Source organism: Mastomys coucha, unplaced genomic scaffold, assembly GCF_008632895.1.
Source record: "Mastomys coucha isolate ucsf_1 unplaced genomic scaffold, UCSF_Mcou_1 pScaffold13, whole genome shotgun sequence".
Classification (NCBI taxonomy): domain Eukaryota; kingdom Metazoa; phylum Chordata; class Mammalia; order Rodentia; family Muridae; genus Mastomys; species Mastomys coucha.
The window spans coordinates 10507237-10527913 of record NW_022196895.1 but is presented as its reverse complement, the minus strand read 5'-3'; the positions used below and the strand labels follow the sequence as shown (position 1 = coordinate 10527913).

General features: G+C 43.6%; 1 protein-coding gene across 3 annotated transcripts in view; it reads left to right on the top strand.

The window, feature by feature from the left end:
* Positions 1-20677, top strand: part of Znf521 (zinc finger protein 521) — a 286828-nt gene that overhangs the window by 117999 nt on the left and 148152 nt on the right. For all 3 annotated transcript variants that reach the window (XM_031365023.1, XM_031365024.1, XM_031365022.1), the window contains one exon: positions 8735-12087. In XM_031365023.1, coding sequence (XP_031220883.1) covers positions 8735-12087 — 3353 coding nt within the window. The remainder of the gene's footprint in view (positions 1-8734; positions 12088-20677) is intronic.

Here is a 20677-nt window from a genome sequence, read left to right as displayed (position 1 = left end):
GCTGTGCAAATGTGACAACCCAAGGGCGCTCCACAGCACCCATGCACAGCTGGGGATGACAAGATGTGCTTAGAATCAGGTGCGCTGACACAGGGACTTCCTGGCCTGCTAAAGCTCATGTCCTAGTAAGAGACCCTGTCTCAAAGACAACAACACACAAACAACAACAAAGAACATGGTGGGTGTGTCCTGAAGAATCAGACCCAAGGTTGACCTGTGGTTTCCATGTGCAGTCATGTGTGTACATGTGAACACACACTCCCTCGCACACAAATTCACTAGTGGGCCCTGTGGATCTTACACAGCATTTCTCAAGGGCTAGCTGTTGCTTTCGCACTCCCTAGGCCATAATTCATACTAGTGCAGGAGATTTCGAAGCAAAATAGAATTTGTCTCAAGGATTTCCTAAAAAGAAGTCAGACCAGCTCGGCATGTGGCTGTTCGTCGTGGGGCTTCTGCTCGAATAATCAATTCCTCAACAGTTCCCCAGTGTGCACAGTTTCGAAGCACTGAGCTGGTGTACCTTGGTTTTGGAGAAACCTGTAAGTAACATTCGGAAGTTTCGTTTGAGAATTTGTATTCATTTTCTTTTAAATGTTTGTGTTATTTAGACATTTAAGCCACTTTAAAATGATTGTCCTCCCAACATGAGGACAAGTCAGCTGTGCTGTCCCATCCCTTTCTGTGCTTGTCACATTATCACTTAGGACTTAGAGCAACAACAGGCTCCCTTAGTATATCAGTTTTGTTCATTTTCATATCTTAGCTCAGATGTCATATTTGTTCCTTATAAGACTACCAGTTAGGTAGACTAAAAATATTTCTAGTATTATCTAATACTAGGAAATCTTCTTTTTTAAAAAAAAAAAAATGTAACTGGGAGGTTGAAGGTTAACTACAAAGCCTGAACACACACATGCACAGTGTTAATACATTTTAGTTAAATAAATGAGTGAATTAAGTAAACAACAAATATCTGCTTGAAAAATTATCTGTGCTAAGGATCATGTCCAAACACGAGACTATGTAGTAACTAATAAATGTCTTGCTTGTCACAGTAGAAGAGGAGAGGCTGGGGACTGGACTCAGCAGGCTGAGGCCTGGGATAGCAAGCAAGGGCAAAGACCTGAGGCTGGTTCTTAGAATCCAGGCCCGGTGCCTTGCGCGTGTCGTACCCAAACTAGGGGCAACTCCCATTGGCCAGTCCAGACCAGTGGGAGACCCCGTCTCAATGATGTCTGGGGAAGGCCACCCAAGTTTGACCTCTGGTCTCTACATACACAAGCACACATGTACACGTGCACACATGATCACACTCACTCACACACACACACACACACACACACACATGTAGTAAGGGAAAAAGAATAGAGAATAGGGAGGAATAGTCTGTGATGCCTGTCATTATCAAAGCAAAGATAAACATGTTAAAATGCTTAAGGAATGCACTCACTCCCAGTCCTGTGAACAGATGTGCTCTACACCGCTGCCTGTTACTGAACATCAAGAAGTTGGTGCTTAGCATTAGTGACATATAGTTTTAAGGGAGCCAAGAGCTCGGAAAAGCAAAGCAGTTCTCACCCCCTCCTCCCCACCTCAAACTGGCATAATTGGGAAACTACTTTTCCTTCTGTCTGGCTTCAGCAGCACCCACCTTGGTTTCCGTGAGACGGTGACTTTTCTTGAGCTGGTTTTGTGTCAGCTTTTTCTTCATTTGAGAGGTGGAGCTTGAGTGTGAACTGCTTAGGAATGCGCTGTTCACTGTTTAATTTGGCCGGGGAAGATGGAATTCATCAGGCACCGTCTGTTCAGATGAACTGTAAGCAACGGCAAGCAAAGCATTTGTGGTCCCCAGCCCACACTCTGTGCACATCGTCTTCCAGACACTGAAGATGTGAAAGTCCAGGATCACCCAAGCAGAGCAGAGAACACGTGACATCTTATCTCCTGCACTGGGTTATCTGGAGTTTGAAGAGGTTGTTAGAGAGAAAAGGAGTCACTTTTTAAGTTAGGCTGTAATAAAACTAAAAAGAAAAAAAAATTACCCTTGAGTTCTCTTATCTGGAATTCTTCTTAAGACTGGGTTAAAATTTGCACCACAGTTCCCCGCCTCTTCTGGAGTTATGGTGGACCACCCTTTCCCCCATAACCTGACTGGTAATGTATTTAAGTGGTTCTTCCAGAACCATTTGGAATATTACAGAATTTTAAAGCATCTGTGAATAATAAATATTTCTAAAGTTCACATTTTAGACTTCATTTTCAGTCAGTTAAATACATTATATGGTATAGAAGTAAATTTAATGTGGAGTTGTTGATTTCAAAATGAGACAAAGCAAGCACACACACACACACACACACACAAATTAAATATTATTAAAGCTGCAGTTTTCAACAGCCATGGACATTCCAATCCAGAATGAAAGGAAGCAGTTGTTCAAGAATGCAAAACAATTTATTTAACATGACCTCACCCTCTAGGAATTTAAATCATTGCCGTAAAAATGCATTGCGTGATTTGTCTAGGTGGCTTTAATAATGATGTGAAGGTTGCCATGATGCCACTGGAAGAAACACAAACACTCATGTCCCCCGTTTGCTAAGCACACATTTCAAATCAACGTTCTTTGTCAGTGTTGCGTAGCCATTGGCATTTGTGCGCGCGGGCGGGGTGTGTTTCCCTCAGGATTCCCTTCTTATGTTAAGGTAGTTCTGGTAGCTAATGAATGGGGGCGGGAGGGAAGGCCTGTGAACTCAATTCAATAAGGAAGTTCAAGTCCACTGTTGTAGACTGCAGGCAGGCATAAAGAATCAAGTGAAGAACCACGACAAACCTGGAAATCCACTTTGGTCTTCTGTTTTAAACAATTGCTCAACACTTGCAAAAATAATCTACTAAATTAACTTATTATGGTGTGAAATAATGCTGTGGCTGTATTGCTCATGTTTTAAAGGGAAGGAAGGTAATTTCAAAATTATATACTTAGCTTCAGAATTACATAGTAACGCACTTGTTCCAAGGTTACCTATCTTTAAAGACCCAAGATTATATCCTGTGTATGATAATTTAATGCTTGGAATATAGCATGAATTTATGGTCCATTAATTTTTAGATATTGCCAGCTATTGGTGTTTTGTTTTCTTGCTGCCTGTGTACACTACTGTGAATGCTTCAGGCACTATAGATTTCCACTGGGCCACTCTTTAGAACTCATATTCCAGGGGTTCTATTAAAGCAAAGAAAATAGGAAAATGTGTTTATAGTAAATATGTGGACATTTGCAAGGGAACAGGAGCCAATGCTACCCTTCTCAGTCTCTCTGTTTATGTGAGTAGCTTATCTTCCAGCAGTGAGAAGGTGCCCCAGAAACAGTCACTAATCTTTGTAACACCCTGGAGGGTAAGTAGTGAGAATTATTATCTTCATATTGCAGGTGAAATACTTAGGTAGGGGCAGATTAAATGACTTGGCTAGGTCGCTCTCCAAGTCAGTTATGGAGCTCAAAATAAAACTCCAGACTCCTGATTCTCCCTTCTTCTGACTCATGGCCCCTGGCACATAGATACTGACTGGTCTGTCAGTATCCTTCACTTCCGGACACTTCAGAAGGAACCAGTGCTCTAAAGGCTGTCTGTGCCCAGGAGCCCTGGCTGTGTGGCACTTGCACATGATGAGAGGTTCTAAGGGTACTCTGGTGACTCTGAAGGAACTCATCTATTAGAGAGAGACAGGGAAGCTCTCACTAACCTGGCCTTGGGAAGAGCTAGATGTCATACAAGTTAGTTGCGTGCCTTAATTTCTATGATTTCTTAGATGTGTGTAATTTCTTTAATGTGGGGTAGGATAGGGTGGGGTATGTGTGGAGTATGTGGGTATGTGTGGGGGATATAGGGGGTGGGTATGTGGTATCAGCATGCACTCATGTGGAGGCCTGAGTTTGACCTTGACTCTTCTTCAGTTGCTGTCCATCTCCTTTTCTGGAAAACAAAACAAAACAACAACAAAACAATCTTTCACTGAACCTGGGCTACATGGATTTGGTTCAACTGGCCATCAAGCTTGGGAATCCTTCTGTTCCAACCTCCCCATCACTGGGATTACATGTGCACACAAGCATAGAACCATATCCATCATTGTCTGTCTGTCTGTCTGTCTGTCTGTCTCCCTATCTATCTATCTATCTATCTATCTACGTATCTACCTACTTATCTATGTATCTATGTATCTATCATCTATCTATCTATCTATGTATCTACCTACTTATCTATCTATGTATCTATGTATCTATCATCTATCTATCACCCACCTACCTGCCTACCTATCTACAGTGTGGTACTGGGGACTGAATTTGGATCCTCAGGTTCAGGCTGTAGATACTTTCTTGACTCACTGAGCCATCTCTCTAGCTCTCTAGTTTCTTTGACATTGAGAGTGATTCAATCCATCTTATAACTTTCATTTCTTCTTAATAATTTCATATTGCCCATAATATTAAAGTTAACCCTGACAGGCTTGGCTCCCGGCCTTAGAAGCCAAGAGTCTTACACCAAGACCTGTTGGACCACACTCACACTCCCCTGAGCACATCCTCACCCTCTCTTTTTTGGCACAGTATTTTTACTTTTGGCTGTATGTATTTAGCTTGGATAGCTAACAGTGTCTGGGACCTTCGGTGCTTCTCCTCCACAAAGGCAGGCTATAGACGTAGACTATCTTGCTCCTTTGGATGACAGGGTGGCCCTGTGGCTCTATAAGCAATAGCTGGAATAGAAATCCCCTCCATCTTTGCTTGTCACTTCCCGGATGGTGTGTGAGGCCCATGTTCCAACCGCACTGTGTGCTCCAGAGCCTGTTAGCTCCGGTAGAAGTTTGAGTTGCCTTCACTGTTCTGTTGGTGCGGTGGGCACTTTTGCCTATAATATGACTGAGCAGGTGTTATTCTGCTAACTGAGTTTCCAGCTGTCCTCCTCCACACAGACCAGGCAGAATCGGGTACTCTGTCCTCTCAGGCAGGCTAGAGACTCATTGAGCCTGAGATGGAGGTCTTCCTTGCAGGATATGGCCATATCGATGCCAGAAGATGGTCGGGAAAGCCTGGCTGGCTAACAAAGGCAGGCCTTCAGCGGCTGGGTGTAGCTCCAGTTCTACATCCCCTTTGGCAGCTGCTCAGAGGCCACTGCAGCGTGGCCAGCCAGCAAAATTAGGAAATAAGGACCTCTTTTATTTACTCAGGCTGCTGAATCATGGGCATTCCTGTCTGCCTGGAGAGAAGTCAGGCGGCTCTACTTTCCACGGAAAGTCTCCGGAGTGCTGGAGACTTTCATGTCCAAGTGTTCACACACTTGTTTTAATGTGCTTTATGGAAATGGTGAAACTCAGCAAGTGCAGTCACTGTAGAAAAACATCTACACTAACTAAGCTCACACTTCTGTATCTTTAAATAGCCTCTTAGGCCACGGAGTGGGCTCCCAGCAAACTTTTTCCCCCAAGTCGTGGGATCTTGCCTTGGCTTTTTCTGTGAGTCAAGGAGTACAACAAAGTGACTGGTTCCAGAATCTAAAATGTAACATGGACACACAGAAGGACTTCATATTGTAATGCAACACACGAGTTGCTAGAATGCAGACAGACAGTTATCAAGAAAGGGAGAAAGTTCCAGTGGATTCTGAATCTGCAGTTGAAAGGATCCATCATGGTTTTCCTATGAGTTAGAAAATGCAATTGCACTTCTTTAGATTTTTGTTGGCAATTGAAGCACTCCTTTGCAGTACTTAAGTTAACGGGGATAAGCCGGTTCTGGAGGAATTGGTAAACCTCAGAGGTGGATTGGCAGACAGTCCACCAAGGGAGCCTTGAGTGGACAGGACGCCACTAGCCCTGGACCAAGCCCAGGGCAGTTTCGTGTCTAGTTTCTTCCTATGCCTGCACATTTATGGCACTGGCCAGTGAACCTTTTACCATCTCGATTTCAAAGCAGAAATCAACCTTTTAGAAAAGAGGCCTTCATTCTCATTCATTCATTCACCCATGTATTCATTCATATTCTCTCTGCCCCTCCCTCCCTCCCTCCTCCCTCCCTCCTACCTCTCTCCCTCCCTCCCTACTGAATAACACTCTTGGCTCTAGGTTTCACCTTGCTCAGTCCACTGCCCCCCTTGCCCTGAGATGTGTGAGTTTTGTAAGGGATTCTTATGTTCTTAGGCTACAGGGATGAGGCTCGGGTAGAGCAGTGGAAAAACTTCCCAGTAGTACTCTGAATTCCAGAAAGAAAAAAAAAAAAAAACTTGATCCTAAGTTTATCTCCCTCAACATGTCAACATGTCAATGAAGTTCCAAGCTTGAGAGAACACTTATATAGGAGATGGAGCACCGTATGGACCCAGACAAGAATCTGATTTAAACATGGTATCAGGATTAGACTTTCTTCTTTTTCTTCTTTTGTAATAATGGTTCATTGCTTCACAATTCCTTATACATACCTGGTGGCAGGAATTGTACACTTTATTTTTACATGGCCCGTTGCTCCACAATTACTCATATATCTGCAATGATGATGTGTCACACCTAGACATAGCGTAGGATTTAATGATAAATGGTCTTGCTAAGATCTTGGGCTCACAGTTCATCTCTTACCAGTCTGGAGCCATGGTGGATGCTCGTTCAGTGTTTTCTCCAAATGTGCAAATGAGATGATGTGCTTGAAGATATTTTAAAATAAAACAGCAGGATTCAGAAGTAAAAGACAAGTGTGAAATATGGCAGGATTTGCAGCCTCAAACGCTGAGTACATTTTTTAATGATTGGAATCGCAAGAATCTATAGGAATCTTAGGTTATTTCAAGGCCACCAAGTACGTATCTTTTAAAGGGAAAACTCCCTCATTGATGAGTTGTTTTCGCTATTGTTATCTTCCCTGTTTTGTTTGTTTGCTTCCAGTTTAGTTTTGCTTTAGTGTACTGTATCATACCTTGAGCTTCTCTGCATATGTGCTTCATGTGTCCGTATGGCTCTTATGTGGTAACACCCAAGCCTGCCTGAGGCTGCACGCATGAGGGTCTGTGGAGTCCTGTAAGCAAGGAGACAGAATCAGGAGGTTTCAGCTTGCTTTGTTGCAGTGGGCAGGCATCCAGGAATGGTGTTTGGTTGTTTTCTCAGGGTGAGAGGGCTGCCATCTGGCCTCGATAGTGAGATGGCCTTGTCATCGGTTTCTCCATGCAGGAAAGGAGCGATCCTCATCTGTTTCCTGTGGATAAGGAAGAGGCTGACAATCTAGTAAAATCTTGTTACCTTAAAGAAAGCAGACATGGAATTTGTTTCATAAAGCCGGCCTGTTTCTGCTTTTGTGTCCACCGTGGCACTTATGTGGGCCTTAGTGCTGAAGCACTGAACTTTCTGGATTCTTTTCACATCAAAAACTTTTAGAATATTGCAGTTGAACCTGTATTTGTAACCAAATGCTATCATTCACTCTCCCAGCTGTCCTGTATTGTCTTTAATTTTCTCTACCTTTGAAAAATATTATCTTTTGGATTTTGAATACTTTTGAAACTTTTGGCTTTGAGAGAGAAATTATAGAAAACAAAAGAGATTTTACAACATGTTTTGAGACAGTCCTATTTTTTATTTGGGTGTTAGGGAAGCAGCAGGAGAAAGAGGGGGCGTATACCATGTAAGAAAAAAAAAGCTACCGAATGTAAATGTAAGGCACAGGCCCTTCATGCATCACATGCTAAGCCGTTTCTGGTCCGCAGCCTTGTTTGTCTGTTCTTTGTTGCACATAAATCTCTCCGCATTTACCATAACCATTTATCACTTTTCCTGTTTCCAGTTTTTCACAAGTCGCTTTGTCTGCTCACCTCAAAGCGTGGGTCCTGTTTAGCTAAGGAAGTCCAGGCCACTGATGCATTTCACAGAAGGAAGAGATGGTGGGCCACCTCTTGAACTTTTCCAACGAAATGCAAGATTACGATCTGGTCCTCCTGAAACTCGCTTTTTTTTTTTTTCTTGATCCTGGCTGATCCTAGCTGTATGTAATACCTCTCACTGCCTTCTAACATTTAATAATCCATTTTTTGGCCTACGGTTTCTGAATCTTTCAGTTATTGAGGAAAATCTGGTTGTCTTTCATTACACAAGACATAATTATTATTGTGTTTTCTGTCTCCTTTTATGTGCTTACTTTTTAATATTTTTTTGCTGAAAGCAATAAGGTTTGTATCAATAAGAACCCCAAAGAAGACTTTTGGTCTGCAGAATTGCCTTTTTATAGAAAAACAAGCAAAATACAGGGAGAGTTTTTTATTAAATATTAGACATCTGGGTTGACTGCATTAATTTTAAATCACTCCTGTAATATTTTCTCTTTTCATTTGCTTCTTCACATGCTCACAGAATATGCAAATCATTGTAGAATGAATACAAAAGAAACATTAAATATATTAAAATCTGTATTTTAATAAAATTGTCAATGTGTAATATATGCCTCACTTCTAAGGAAAAATGATAAAAAAGTAATAACGGGGTAATTTAGACACAGAACTCTTTAATATCTTTTTGTATTTTACAAACCAGCCAAAAGTAAATGAAGAGTAAAAGCTTGGGGCTCAGATCTGAGACGCTCACTCCTTCCCCTCCCCCCAGAGACTCGCGATGGCCCAAGTGTGTGGTGTCCATGTTGGAGCGGTCTGAATCCTCCGCATGTGTAATGATATGTCCTGTTGCCCCTCCTTGCAGATGGAGTTGATGTTGAGGACGACCCCACCTGCTCTTGGCCAGCCTCCTCGCCTTCCAGTAAGGACCAGACTTCCCCCAGCCATGGAGAAGGCTGTGATTTTGGAGAGGAAGAAGGGGGCCCTGGACTGCCTTACCCATGCCAGTTCTGTGACAAGTCCTTTAGCCGCCTCAGCTACCTAAAGCACCATGAACAGAGCCACAGTGACAAGCTGCCCTTCAAGTGCACCTACTGCAGTCGGCTGTTCAAACACAAGCGGAGCCGTGACCGCCACATAAAGCTCCACACAGGGGACAAGAAGTACCACTGTAGTGAGTGTGACGCGGCGTTCTCCCGGAGCGATCATCTCAAGATCCACTTAAAGACTCACACCTCCAACAAGCCATATAAATGCGCCGTCTGTCGCAGAGGGTTCCTGTCCTCTAGCTCCTTGCACGGACATATGCAGGTTCATGAGCGGAACAAGGACGGCCCCCAGTCTGGCTCCAGGATGGAGGACTGGAAGATGAAGGACACTCAGAAGTGCAGCCAGTGTGAGGAAGGCTTCGACTTCCCGGAAGACCTCCAGAAGCACATTGCAGAGTGCCACCCCGAGTGTTCCCCAAACGAGGACCGAGCAGCCCTCCAGTGTATGTACTGCCACGAGCTGTTTGTGGAGGAGACCTCTCTCATGAACCACATAGAGCAGGTGCACGGGGGTGAGAAGAAGAACTCGTGTAGCATCTGCTCAGAGAGCTTCCTCACTGTCGAGGAGCTTTATAGCCACATGGACAGCCACCAGCAGCCGGAGTCCTGCAACCACAGCAACAGCCCTTCCCTGGTCACGGTGGGATACACCTCTGTGTCCAGCACGACTCCAGATTCGAACCTCTCAGTGGACAGCTCCACCATGGTGGAGGCTGCACCACCAATTCCCAAGAGCCGCGGGAGGAAGCGAGCTGCTCAGCAGACCTCCGATATGACTGGCCCCTCTAGTAAACAGGCGAAAGTCACCTACAGCTGTATTTACTGCAACAAGCAGTTATTTTCGAGTCTTGCGGTTCTGCAGATTCACTTGAAAACTATGCATTTAGATAAGCCTGAGCAGGCTCATATCTGTCAGTATTGCTTGGAGGTCTTGCCCTCACTCTATAACCTAAATGAACATCTTAAACAAGTGCACGAAGCTCAGGACCCGGGCCTGATTGTTTCGGCCATGCCTGCCATTGTTTACCAGTGCAACTTCTGTTCCGAAGTTGTCAATGACCTCAACACCCTTCAGGAGCACATCCGATGTTCTCACGGGTTTGCCAATCCCGCAGCCAAGGACAGCAATGCGTTCTTTTGTCCCCATTGTTACATGGGATTTCTCACTGACTCTTCTCTTGAAGAGCATATAAGACAGGTCCACTGTGACCTCAGTGGCTCCCGGTTTGGGTCTCCTGTGCTCGGGACTCCAAAAGAACCAGTAGTTGAAGTCTACTCCTGTTCCTATTGTACAAATTCGCCAATATTCAACAGTGTTCTTAAACTGAATAAGCATATTAAAGAGAATCATAAAAACATTCCCTTGGCCCTGAATTATATTCACAACGGGAAGAAATCCCGGGCCTTGAGCCCTTTGTCTCCCGTGGCAATAGAACAGACATCTCTTAAGATGATGCAGACAGTGGGAGGTGGCCCTGCCCGTGCTGCTGGAGAATATATCTGTAATCAGTGTGGTGCTAAGTACACGTCCCTAGACAGCTTTCAGACTCACCTCAAAACCCATTTGGACACCGTGCTGCCGAAACTGACCTGCCCTCAGTGTAACAAAGAATTCCCCAATCAAGAGTCCTTGCTAAAGCACGTGACCATCCATTTTATGATCACCTCAACCTACTACATCTGTGAGAGCTGTGACAAGCAGTTCACCTCTGTGGATGACCTCCAGAAGCACCTGCTGGACATGCATACCTTTGTCTTCTTCCGCTGCACCCTCTGCCAGGAAGTATTCGACTCGAAGGTCTCTATCCAGCTGCACTTGGCGGTGAAGCACAGTAACGAGAAGAAGGTGTACCGCTGCACCTCCTGCAACTGGGACTTCCGCAACGAGACTGACCTGCAGCTGCACGTGAAGCACAACCACTTGGAGAACCAAGGCAAGGTGCACAAGTGCATCTTCTGCGGCGAGTCATTCGGCACCGAGGTAGAGCTGCAGTGCCACATCACCACACACAGCAAGAAGTACAACTGCAGGTTCTGCAGCAAGGCCTTCCATGCTGTCATCCTGCTGGAGAAGCACCTGCGGGAGAAGCACTGTGTGTTTGAAACCAAGACCCCCAACTGTGGCACGAATGGGGCCTCTGAGCAAGCGCAGAAGGAGGAGGCGGAGCTTCAGACCTTGCTAGTCAACAGCCAGGAGTCCCATAACAGCCATGATGGCAGTGAGGAGGACGTGGACAGCTCTGAGCCCATGTATGGCTGCGACATCTGTGGGGCTGCCTATACCATGGAGACTCTGCTGCAGAACCACCAGCTCCGGGACCACAACATCAGACCTGGAGAGAGCGCCATTGTGAAGAAGAAAGCGGAGCTCATTAAAGGGAATTACAAGTGCAACGTTTGCTCCAGAACCTTCTTCTCTGAAAACGGGCTCCGTGAACATATGCAGACCCACTTAGGCCCCGTCAAACACTACATGTGCCCCATCTGTGGAGAGCGCTTCCCTTCCCTGTTAACTCTCACGGAACACAAAGTCACACATAGCAAGAGCCTGGATACTGGAAACTGTCGTATTTGCAAGATGCCCCTGCAGAGTGAAGAGGAGTTTTTGGAGCACTGCCAGATGCACCCTGACCTGAGGAATTCCCTGACTGGGTTTCGCTGTGTGGTGTGCATGCAGACCGTAACCTCTACCTTGGAACTCAAAATCCACGGGACCTTCCACATGCAGAAGACGGGGAATGGGTCCTCCGTGCAGGCCACCGGGCGTGGCCAGCACGTTCAGAAACTGTATAAGTGCGCATCTTGCCTCAAAGAGTTCCGTTCCAAGCAAGATCTGGTGAAACTTGACATCAACGGCCTGCCATATGGTCTGTGTGCCGGCTGTGTGAATCTCAGTAAGAGCAGTAGCCCGGGCCTCAGTCTCCCTCCTGGCGCCAGCAGACCAGGATTGGGCCAGAATGAGAGTCTGAGCGCCATGGAAGGAAAAGGCAAGGCAGGGGGACTGAAGACGCGCTGTTCAAGCTGCAATGTCAAGTTTGAGTCTGAAAGCGAACTGCAGAACCACATCCAGACGGTGCACCGGGAGCTCGTGCCAGACGCCAACAGCACACAGTTGAAAACGCCCCAAGTGTCACCCATGCCCAGAATCAGTCCCTCCCAGTCAGATGAGGTAACTCGTCTTTCTCAAGCTTGCTATTTCCCCTCCTTCATCTCAGAGCCTTTACGACCCCCACTTTATAGTCAAGCTTGCCACGGCCATACCTACTTTTGTCATGTGTGCCAAGAGATGTGTAGTTTGAAATGCAATGTTTTTCTCCTTATAGTCATTAACTACCAATTACTTGGTTCCTGATAAGTAGCATTTTGGCTTGAATGGTGCAAAATAGGACTAATTCCAGTCTCCCTAGGACATTGTCTTCTCTATGACTGAAGAGACTGGCTCTCATGCCGATCCTACTGAGATCTGGAATCTCACCCTAGCTTCACCACACATTGAAATCCCCAGCTATGACTTATGTGTATGGCAAAGAGATAATGACACATGAGTTCAGTAGTGTGAGCCAACATGTTGGCTTGGACTCAATTATATATATGTATATATACATATATATATAGATATATAGATATATAGATATAGATATAGATAGAAAGAGAGAGAGAGAGAGAGGTAACATTAGGTAGGTGTGTCTTTTTAATACATGTTGACAACACTCATTGTTTTTCTTTGTTTTCTGGGTAGTGAGGAAAATACTTTGCACAACAGTAGTTTTTCAAAGCACCCATATTTATCTTCTTAAAGACACCATCTCAGAGCCTTTACTCTCTGGGTTCCAAAATGAATGTTTATTCCCCACCTCAGTTCCCGAGTCCTGCATCTCCATGTTTCCTTTGGCACAATATATAGGAGAAGCACATTCATTAACAATGCAATTGTAGTTTTATAAACTGTCATTCCTCGAAGCTGAACAGAGGAGGGCTCTGTGAGTATTATTCCTGTTGGCTGGCTTTATCACCTCCACTTCCCTACCTGCTCCTATCTTGGAGATCCATCCAAATGAAAACCCCAGGGAGATCCTTGTCCCTTGCAGGTGGGGTTCCTGTAAGTTTCTTATCTTGTCTTTGCACTCAAACTCTCGGAGGGCTCCCGGCATCTCGCCACAGATAGCCATCAGGCAGCCAGTAGGGGAGAAGGGAACAGGCACCGCAGAGCCCGTCCTCACCCAAGGTGGCATCTGTGTGACAGGCAGACCCCCAAACTTTGAAGCTGTTCTCCCGTCTTCCCTGCCCGAGTAAATCTTCACTTTCCTTCCATTTAAATAAACGAAATCCTTTTAGACTGATGGAGACGACTGGAAGAACATAGTTTGGATAGTGGTTCCTAGCTCAGGTGTCACATCCTATCCAGCAGTCCCCGAAACAAGTCATACGTAGAAACCTATGAAGTTTGTTTTTCCCCCCAAAATTTCAATTCAGAAATGTGTAAGCTTGTAGAAACCTTAAAGTAAGGAAACAGCATGGTAAATATGTGTGTTTGTGTGCTTGTAGGACCATTCAAGAGATAACATGGTGAACGTGATTGTGTGCTTCTGCAGTTTCCCAGACCAGGGCAGTCTTGCCCCCTCTCTTCTTCCTGTCACCTTTCTTCTTCCCTTTCTCTCTTCTTCCCTCCACTGGTTTAAAAAGCAGCCTGAAAGTGCACTACAAATATAATTGATATCTCCTTAGACAAGGATATTTTTTAAACTGCAATGTCAAGTTTGAGCCTGAAAGCAAACTGCATTTCTTAATCCATTCTTCTTAATGTGGGCTCTTTGAAAAACTCCTGTCGTGCAAAGGATTTTCCCCACTACCCAGAAGACAATATGCGATTGTAGGATATAGCTAATGATACTATTAGCCAGAGTATCATTGGCTTAAGGCAATGGAAATAGCTACATTAGCAGACGTTAGATAATCTAGTGTAGAAGTTAGGCCCCATTCTTTCTCCCAGCCCCAGGCTCCCAGATATAAGACTCGGGCTCAAAATATATTTGTAAATACCTTGGCCATATAACTATGCTCTTCTTTGACTGGATCATAACTAAAATATCCCAGCCAGTACACTCTGCCCTGTGGCTGGTTACCTGTGCTCAGGTACCATGTGTCTGTCTCCTCAAATCTTCCTCATTCTGTACTTTTTATTTTTCTTCTAAGGCCTGTATCTGGTTTTCTTTCCATTTTTTATTAGTATCATTAAATGTGTTAGCCATGAGTCTAACTTATTTAATCCATTCAATGTCTTCCACTTGGCTAGTTACCTCTCCTTCAATCCTGGCCCACTTTTTTTGTATCTCCTCTTCGTCTCCCTTAGTTCCTCTACCTGCTGGTTTACAACCTTCTCCTCAGTCTGTCTCTCCCACGTTCTCCTTTCTATTACTCTCATTATTTTCCAGAATCCTTTTTCTTCCTGCCTCTGTCCCACCTCCTATTTTTTGCCTCAGCTCATTGGCCATCCATCAGCTTTTTTATTGGCAGATGTTGCTTGTAAGAGATTCTCTCTACAATCTAGAATCTCTATTACATGAGGGTCTATCTATCTTCAATTTTCTAGACTGTTCCTAAACTGTTTTATGTTTTTAAATATTACAAAATAAGAGACTGCAGTGCTTGGGTGATGAGCTTGTAGAACAAGCATTAGAACCTGAGGTAAGATCCTCAGAACCCATCTGGAAGTCAGGCACACCAGCTGGGAGATGGAGCTAGAGACTTCCTGAGTTTACTCACCAGCGAGCCTAACTGTTCTGTCAGCTCCACTGAGAGACCCTGTCTCAAAGTATAGGGTGGTAAAAGATGGAGGAAGATACCTGATGTTGACCTCTGATCGCCACACAAATACGCACAGGCTCTTGCACCCACACATATGTGTACACTCCACACACAAATTTAAGATTGTTCTTAAAGTCGCAAAATAAGCATTCATAAAACATTTATGCAGAAAATCAATTGTCTCCTTTTTGGTAGGAGTTTGAGTGTTTGTATTGAGTGTCTGGGGTTTACTTGAGCAGCATGCAAACATGGGTTAGAATGACTGCATTCATGTGTGTGTGTAACTGTGATTTTCTGTGTTGACAATCAATACTGGACTGGACTGCTTGCTTCTTAGATTTGCTTCAGAAAATGTCCATTATCTGTCTTTTTCCTTATGTGTTCATGGCTCTGATACTTATAAATTACACTGTTTATTTGTTCTACTTGAAATGGAATGCTTACAAAGTGAGAGCAGACATATGAAGAACATGGGCATATTCATATGGAGTAATTCAGTTAGAATTACTTGTCTGGAAAAAATGCCCTTGGCCTGTTATTTTTTTTTTTCCTAGAGCCTTGTGCATCCTAGGCTGGAGGAGCTCCATCACTGAGGTAAATCCTCAATTTGAAAGCTTGTCCTTAAACCATGTCTTTAATTATTCTTAAAATAGTAATGTAGAAAGTTTACTTGTAGTCTATATTCTCATAAATCACCAGAATATTTTAAAAATACATCCTCATGACGGTTTTTAAGAATTTAGCTATCAATGATCAAAACAACTTTTTATGCAGTAGGTTATCTCCCTTTGAAACCTTACTTAAAAAAAAAAAAATTCCTTGCAGAGGTGTCCTTCATTGACCAGATATTAGGATTTAGTATATAAATGCTTTCTTTTTTCAAAACAATATGAATGTTTTTTTCCAATATGGTCATTGCCATTACTATTGCTATTTTAAAATTCATTATTCTATTTCAGTTTTAAAATTGTATGTAATTAATACTTTCTCAAATTAGGAATATACATGTTATTTGGAATTACAGAAAAATTGCCCAAATACACATAAAGGTTTCTATTTAAATAATTATACCACTAATATAATATGTTAGGGGGAAGAAATGATAGTATATAATGTATTATATAATAAGTGTTTGTTTACATCTGTGGTCAGTAATGTTGAATTTATGATTTTACGTTATAAATGATGTGTGATTTGGGGAGGGTCACACCAGGTAAAAGAGAAGTTACTATATGTCTTTACTAAAAACCCAAAGGTCTATCATTTGGGGGTGAATTTTATGACAAATGAAATGTGAGTTCATGACTCTTGTGTTTGAGGCCTTGGGTTTTCTGAAGGCCTCCACCAAAAGCCGCAAGGGAGCTATTCCCATCGCTCCTGCTGAGGGTTCAAAGAAGAGAGGAAGATGACGTGAGACAGGAGAGCCCAGAGAGATTTTGTTTTGAGAGTTCAGATTTATTGAACCATGACATATGATCACATAGGGACATCGGGGGATACTCACACTCACCTGCATATGTCCGAGAAATATGCATATCTGACTATGTGCTTTGATTGGTACTAGATTATATATTTGAGCAGATTTAAATTTATATATAAATCTCAGATTCAGTCCTACAGATGGATGCAAGTCAGGGTATGTGACACTCAAGGAAGGCTGACTGAAGGCAGCTGTCACATGGTAGAGTTGTCTGGAAGTGAATTTGAACCCAATTCTCTTGCTTGATGTCTTCTGACCTTAATGAAAAATGTTTTCTTGAAGTTTGCTCCCATGATTATTAATTGAAAATTTCCACTAGACTTTGGGATTCGGTATTTGAGGGGATCCTCACCCTTGATGTTCCTCAAGGGTTGACTGTGATGTAAATTTGCATATTATCTACCATGTTCAGGTATGGGAGAGCCTGTCAGAGAAGAAACATACTGGCCACCCAGCTTTAACTACACACAGGCACCTTGCAGAGTTCCTGACATTTGCAATGTGAAGAAATGCAAGCTCTCTGGGTTCATTGATGATGGCCTAGAACTCCCATCAATACCCCAGAAGAGTGTCACATGACCTTAAAGCTCTTCCATAAATGCTGCGAGAACATGTTCTTGGGTCCTTCTGCCTCTGTTTTTTGTTTTGTTTGGTTTTTCAGGATGGTTTATAGGTTTCTCCACACATCATTTCAACTCATACTATCCCTACCAGTGCATTGAATTTACTTTTGCGAGGGGCATCATTATCATTGGAAGGGACAGTGGAGGCCATCTGATTCAGCCACCTATTTTGGAGACAGGCAACCAGGCTCACATAAATTGAAATAAGTTAAGTTTGCATAGGTAGTAAGTGGCAGGCAAGAAAATTCAGATCTGTACTCCAGATTTGAGCTCAGGATGATTGTGATTGCTGCTTGTAGAGATGGAGGGTCTCGCCCCGTGTCTCCTTCCTCCATTCTGAGCACAGGATACAGACATGTGTCATCATTATCAGCTAAGAGTCTCCTCTTTGCAGTTCCAGGCACTTTATTCTGGGTACCTTCCAAGCCCTGGTACTTGTCACTGGGTCCTGTAGTATTTCCAAGCTCTTTTCTGCCCTCTCTGACACTTGAAGCAGACCTTTATATTTAAGATGAATTTTTAACAGAAACTTCAAAAATTTTTTAGCTTATTGTAGCATTCTGAATCACATTGCTCCTCATTGAAAAGGGTCCTAAGCCTTGGTCTCTGGTCCACTGACTTCTCTGGGGGCCTTATTGCTAAGTACTTGTCATAGTCAGCTCTTGCCTTTTTCAGAAGTTCCTGTGTCCCTTCCTGGCTCACCTTACACCTCTCTGAGTTTTCCAAGCCTGCTCCTTTTAAATTACAATAAGCCCTTGTTTACATTGCTGTTCTGCCTGCTCCGTTCCTGTGGCCTCAGCCACTCCCCCTTCTACAGCTACCGCGTTACACTGATGACTCTCCAAATTGTGCCTCCAGAGGGCAGGGTGGACCTCTAGGAACTGAAAATCATGTACTAAAGTTTGTCTCTAGTTTTGGTTATTGGCTGCATATTTCTGCCAATACTCGCTGGATATAAAATTAGTGCATTCTTTTGTTTGAGACTTATATCTCAGTGAGGATAGTATTTATTGATTAATATGTGTGTGTGTGTATGTGTGCATGTGTTACATTTGTTTGCGTTGACATGTGCATGGAGGTGTGCACACTGCCCTGTGTATGTGTGGAGACAGAGGTAGACGCCAGGTGAGTTCTCCTGTCTTGTCTTGAGATGCTATCCCTGCCTGAGCCTGGTGCTCATCAATTAGCCAGGCTGCCAGACCAGCTAATCTGGAGACCCAGCTACCTCCATTCACCCCCCAGGCTATGCTATTGGTGTGCGCCACCATAGACACTTTTTATGTGGGTTCTGGGGATCCAAATTCAGGTCTTCATGCTTGTACAGAAAGCACTTGACCCACTGAACCATCTCCTCAGCTCTCTAATGAAGCTTCTCTTAAAGAGCAGCCTTAAAATCAAATAAAAAACAGTCTTTCAATTCAAATCCTTCCACCGAGACTTGCATTCAGTCTCAGTTGTCTCCTGGACACCCATGGATGTCAAACTCGGCAGATTCAAACTTGACTCCATTATCTTTCCTATGAATTCTTGTCACTGCAGCATCTCTTTGTCTTCTCAGGTTCTTCCTCTGTCTCCACATTAAGCTGTCTCCCTATGTCTGGTTTAGTGGTTCTCAGCCTGTGGGCTGTGACCCCTCTGGAGCTTGCTTATCAGATAGCTTGTATATCCGATATTTTTACTATGTCTTATAACAGTAGCAGAATTACACTTATGAAGTAGCAACACACTAATTTTATGGTTAGGGGTCACCACAACTTGAGGAACTGTATTAAAGGGTCACAGCACTTTAATACAGTTGAGAACTGTAGGAAAGTTGAGAACCGCTGGCAGACATATTTGAGCATACATCAACTGCATACATTAATTCATACATATACTGATTGTTTTCCCAAGATGTACTTTAATGCTTTAGAGTCAGATGTGATTCAGAATGCTAAGATAAGATAAAAAGTTTTGAAGTTTCTGTTAAAAACTCATCTTAAATATAAAGGCCTGCTTCAAGTGTCATAGAGCCAAAATTCTATCAACATACTTCTTGTATTGAAAATCCACTGTACATAAGAAAATGCTAGAAGGTAATCAGTTTCTAGATTTATATTGTTTTTACATCATAAGAATTTCCATGTTAGGCTGAAAAATCGAAGGTTGAGAAAAAGGTAGTTCTTTTTGATTTCAGGTTGTTGATGCTAAGTTTTATGGAGCTGATATACAAGAAGCAAAAGGTTACACTCCCTCTGAATAAGCCACGTTTAAAACCTTAGGAAATTTATATGAGAAAATAAATTCATAAGACTCAAGACGTTCTTGGAATACATTAAATTGCTTTGCCAAGAACAGTCTGTCTTCCAGATTTTCTGTTCTGTGTAGTAATTGTTTGGTATCTACAAAAAGAGCTAATGGCCCTGGCGTAAGTGTCTGGGGGTGATGCCCACCTAGATGCTCGTGGCTGGATCACTCTCTTGTCTTTGTTCCCAGTCTCCAAACCAGCTCCTATTGACGTAGCCTAACATGCAACTCCCGTGCTCAGGTTGTCTGTACCTCCCTCTACTTCTGAACGTTTTGCTCACATTTTCACTGTGTTTGCAATGTGCTTTGGGAAGTTCAAAGTTAGGAATGTTTTTATTTTTTTTGTGTGTGTGTGTGTGTACAGCCATGTGTGTGTAACAGTTAGCCTTCAGTTCCAGATGTTCAAAGTTAGGAATGTTTTGGTGTGCAACCATGAGTGTGCGGCAGTTGGCCTTTGGTTCAAGGCTGAAAAAGCTTGGAATCCCTGTATGTAGTCACCAAGCTCTATCTAGGAGGAGACTTTTATATTTTGCTGCAATCGAGTCAAGATGGAAATTATTAGGTATTCAAGAAGCTTGTTGAAAAATAGAAAGATGCATTCCAGATCATCTTACCTACCATGTGGCATGGATGCAGTCTTTTGTTATATTAACTTTGATTTTCTAGAAATTTAACATTTTATATATGAGAACTCTTTCAAACTCTTATTTTTTATTACAATACATACATACATTTATGACACGGACTGGGGTTTCTTGCGGGGTCCCTTGTTCCGCGGGATGATGGGTTCTGGCCATGGGATTCGGCTTTTTGACAAACAGACTAGACACGAGTGGTGTAAGGTCTGAGTGTATTTCTCAAAACATGACATGAGGCTTTTGCAATCATTGCAAAAGAGAGAAATGAAAAATCTGGCAGCTCAGTAGTCAAGGTACATCTGAGACCACCTAAAACACACTAGGTCTAAAACAGCAACCATCTTCTCTGGACTGGCACAACACTCCCGGGCTCCGAGCATGTTCGGGCTACATGGGCCCGGCCAGAGTCCTGGGGAGCTGTGGGTGCTCCAACCAGGAGGGTAGAAGCTCGAATCTCAAATCCTCAATGCTGAATGCTCGAATCTCGAATGTTCAATCTCTTGAGTCTCCACTGGTGTTGCACACCCCCCCCCCCCGCCCAAGCATTCTGGGCCCGGGGGTGGGGGTGGGGGTGGGGGTGAGGGTTGAGGGGGCTACGGACTGCATGACTCTAAGTCCTAGTCCACCTAAGCTCTGGTTCTAGTCTGAGTGTGAGCGAGTCCCAATGCTGAATGCAGACTGCTGCATCTAGAATGCTCAATGCTGCAGACAGTCTCTCTCTCTCTCACACATACACACACTCACAGATTAAGGTCCTGCCCATCTTAGGTAAAACGCCCACTATGCTAATCTTTTGGGGAAGTAGAGACAGTCTCTTACTAACTCCTAGGAGTGGTTCAGCTCTAGTACAGGACTGAGGATGAGGATTTTACTTGACCTTGTCCTGGGATAAGCCTCTCATTCTGTGAGCTTCAGTGCCCTACCCAC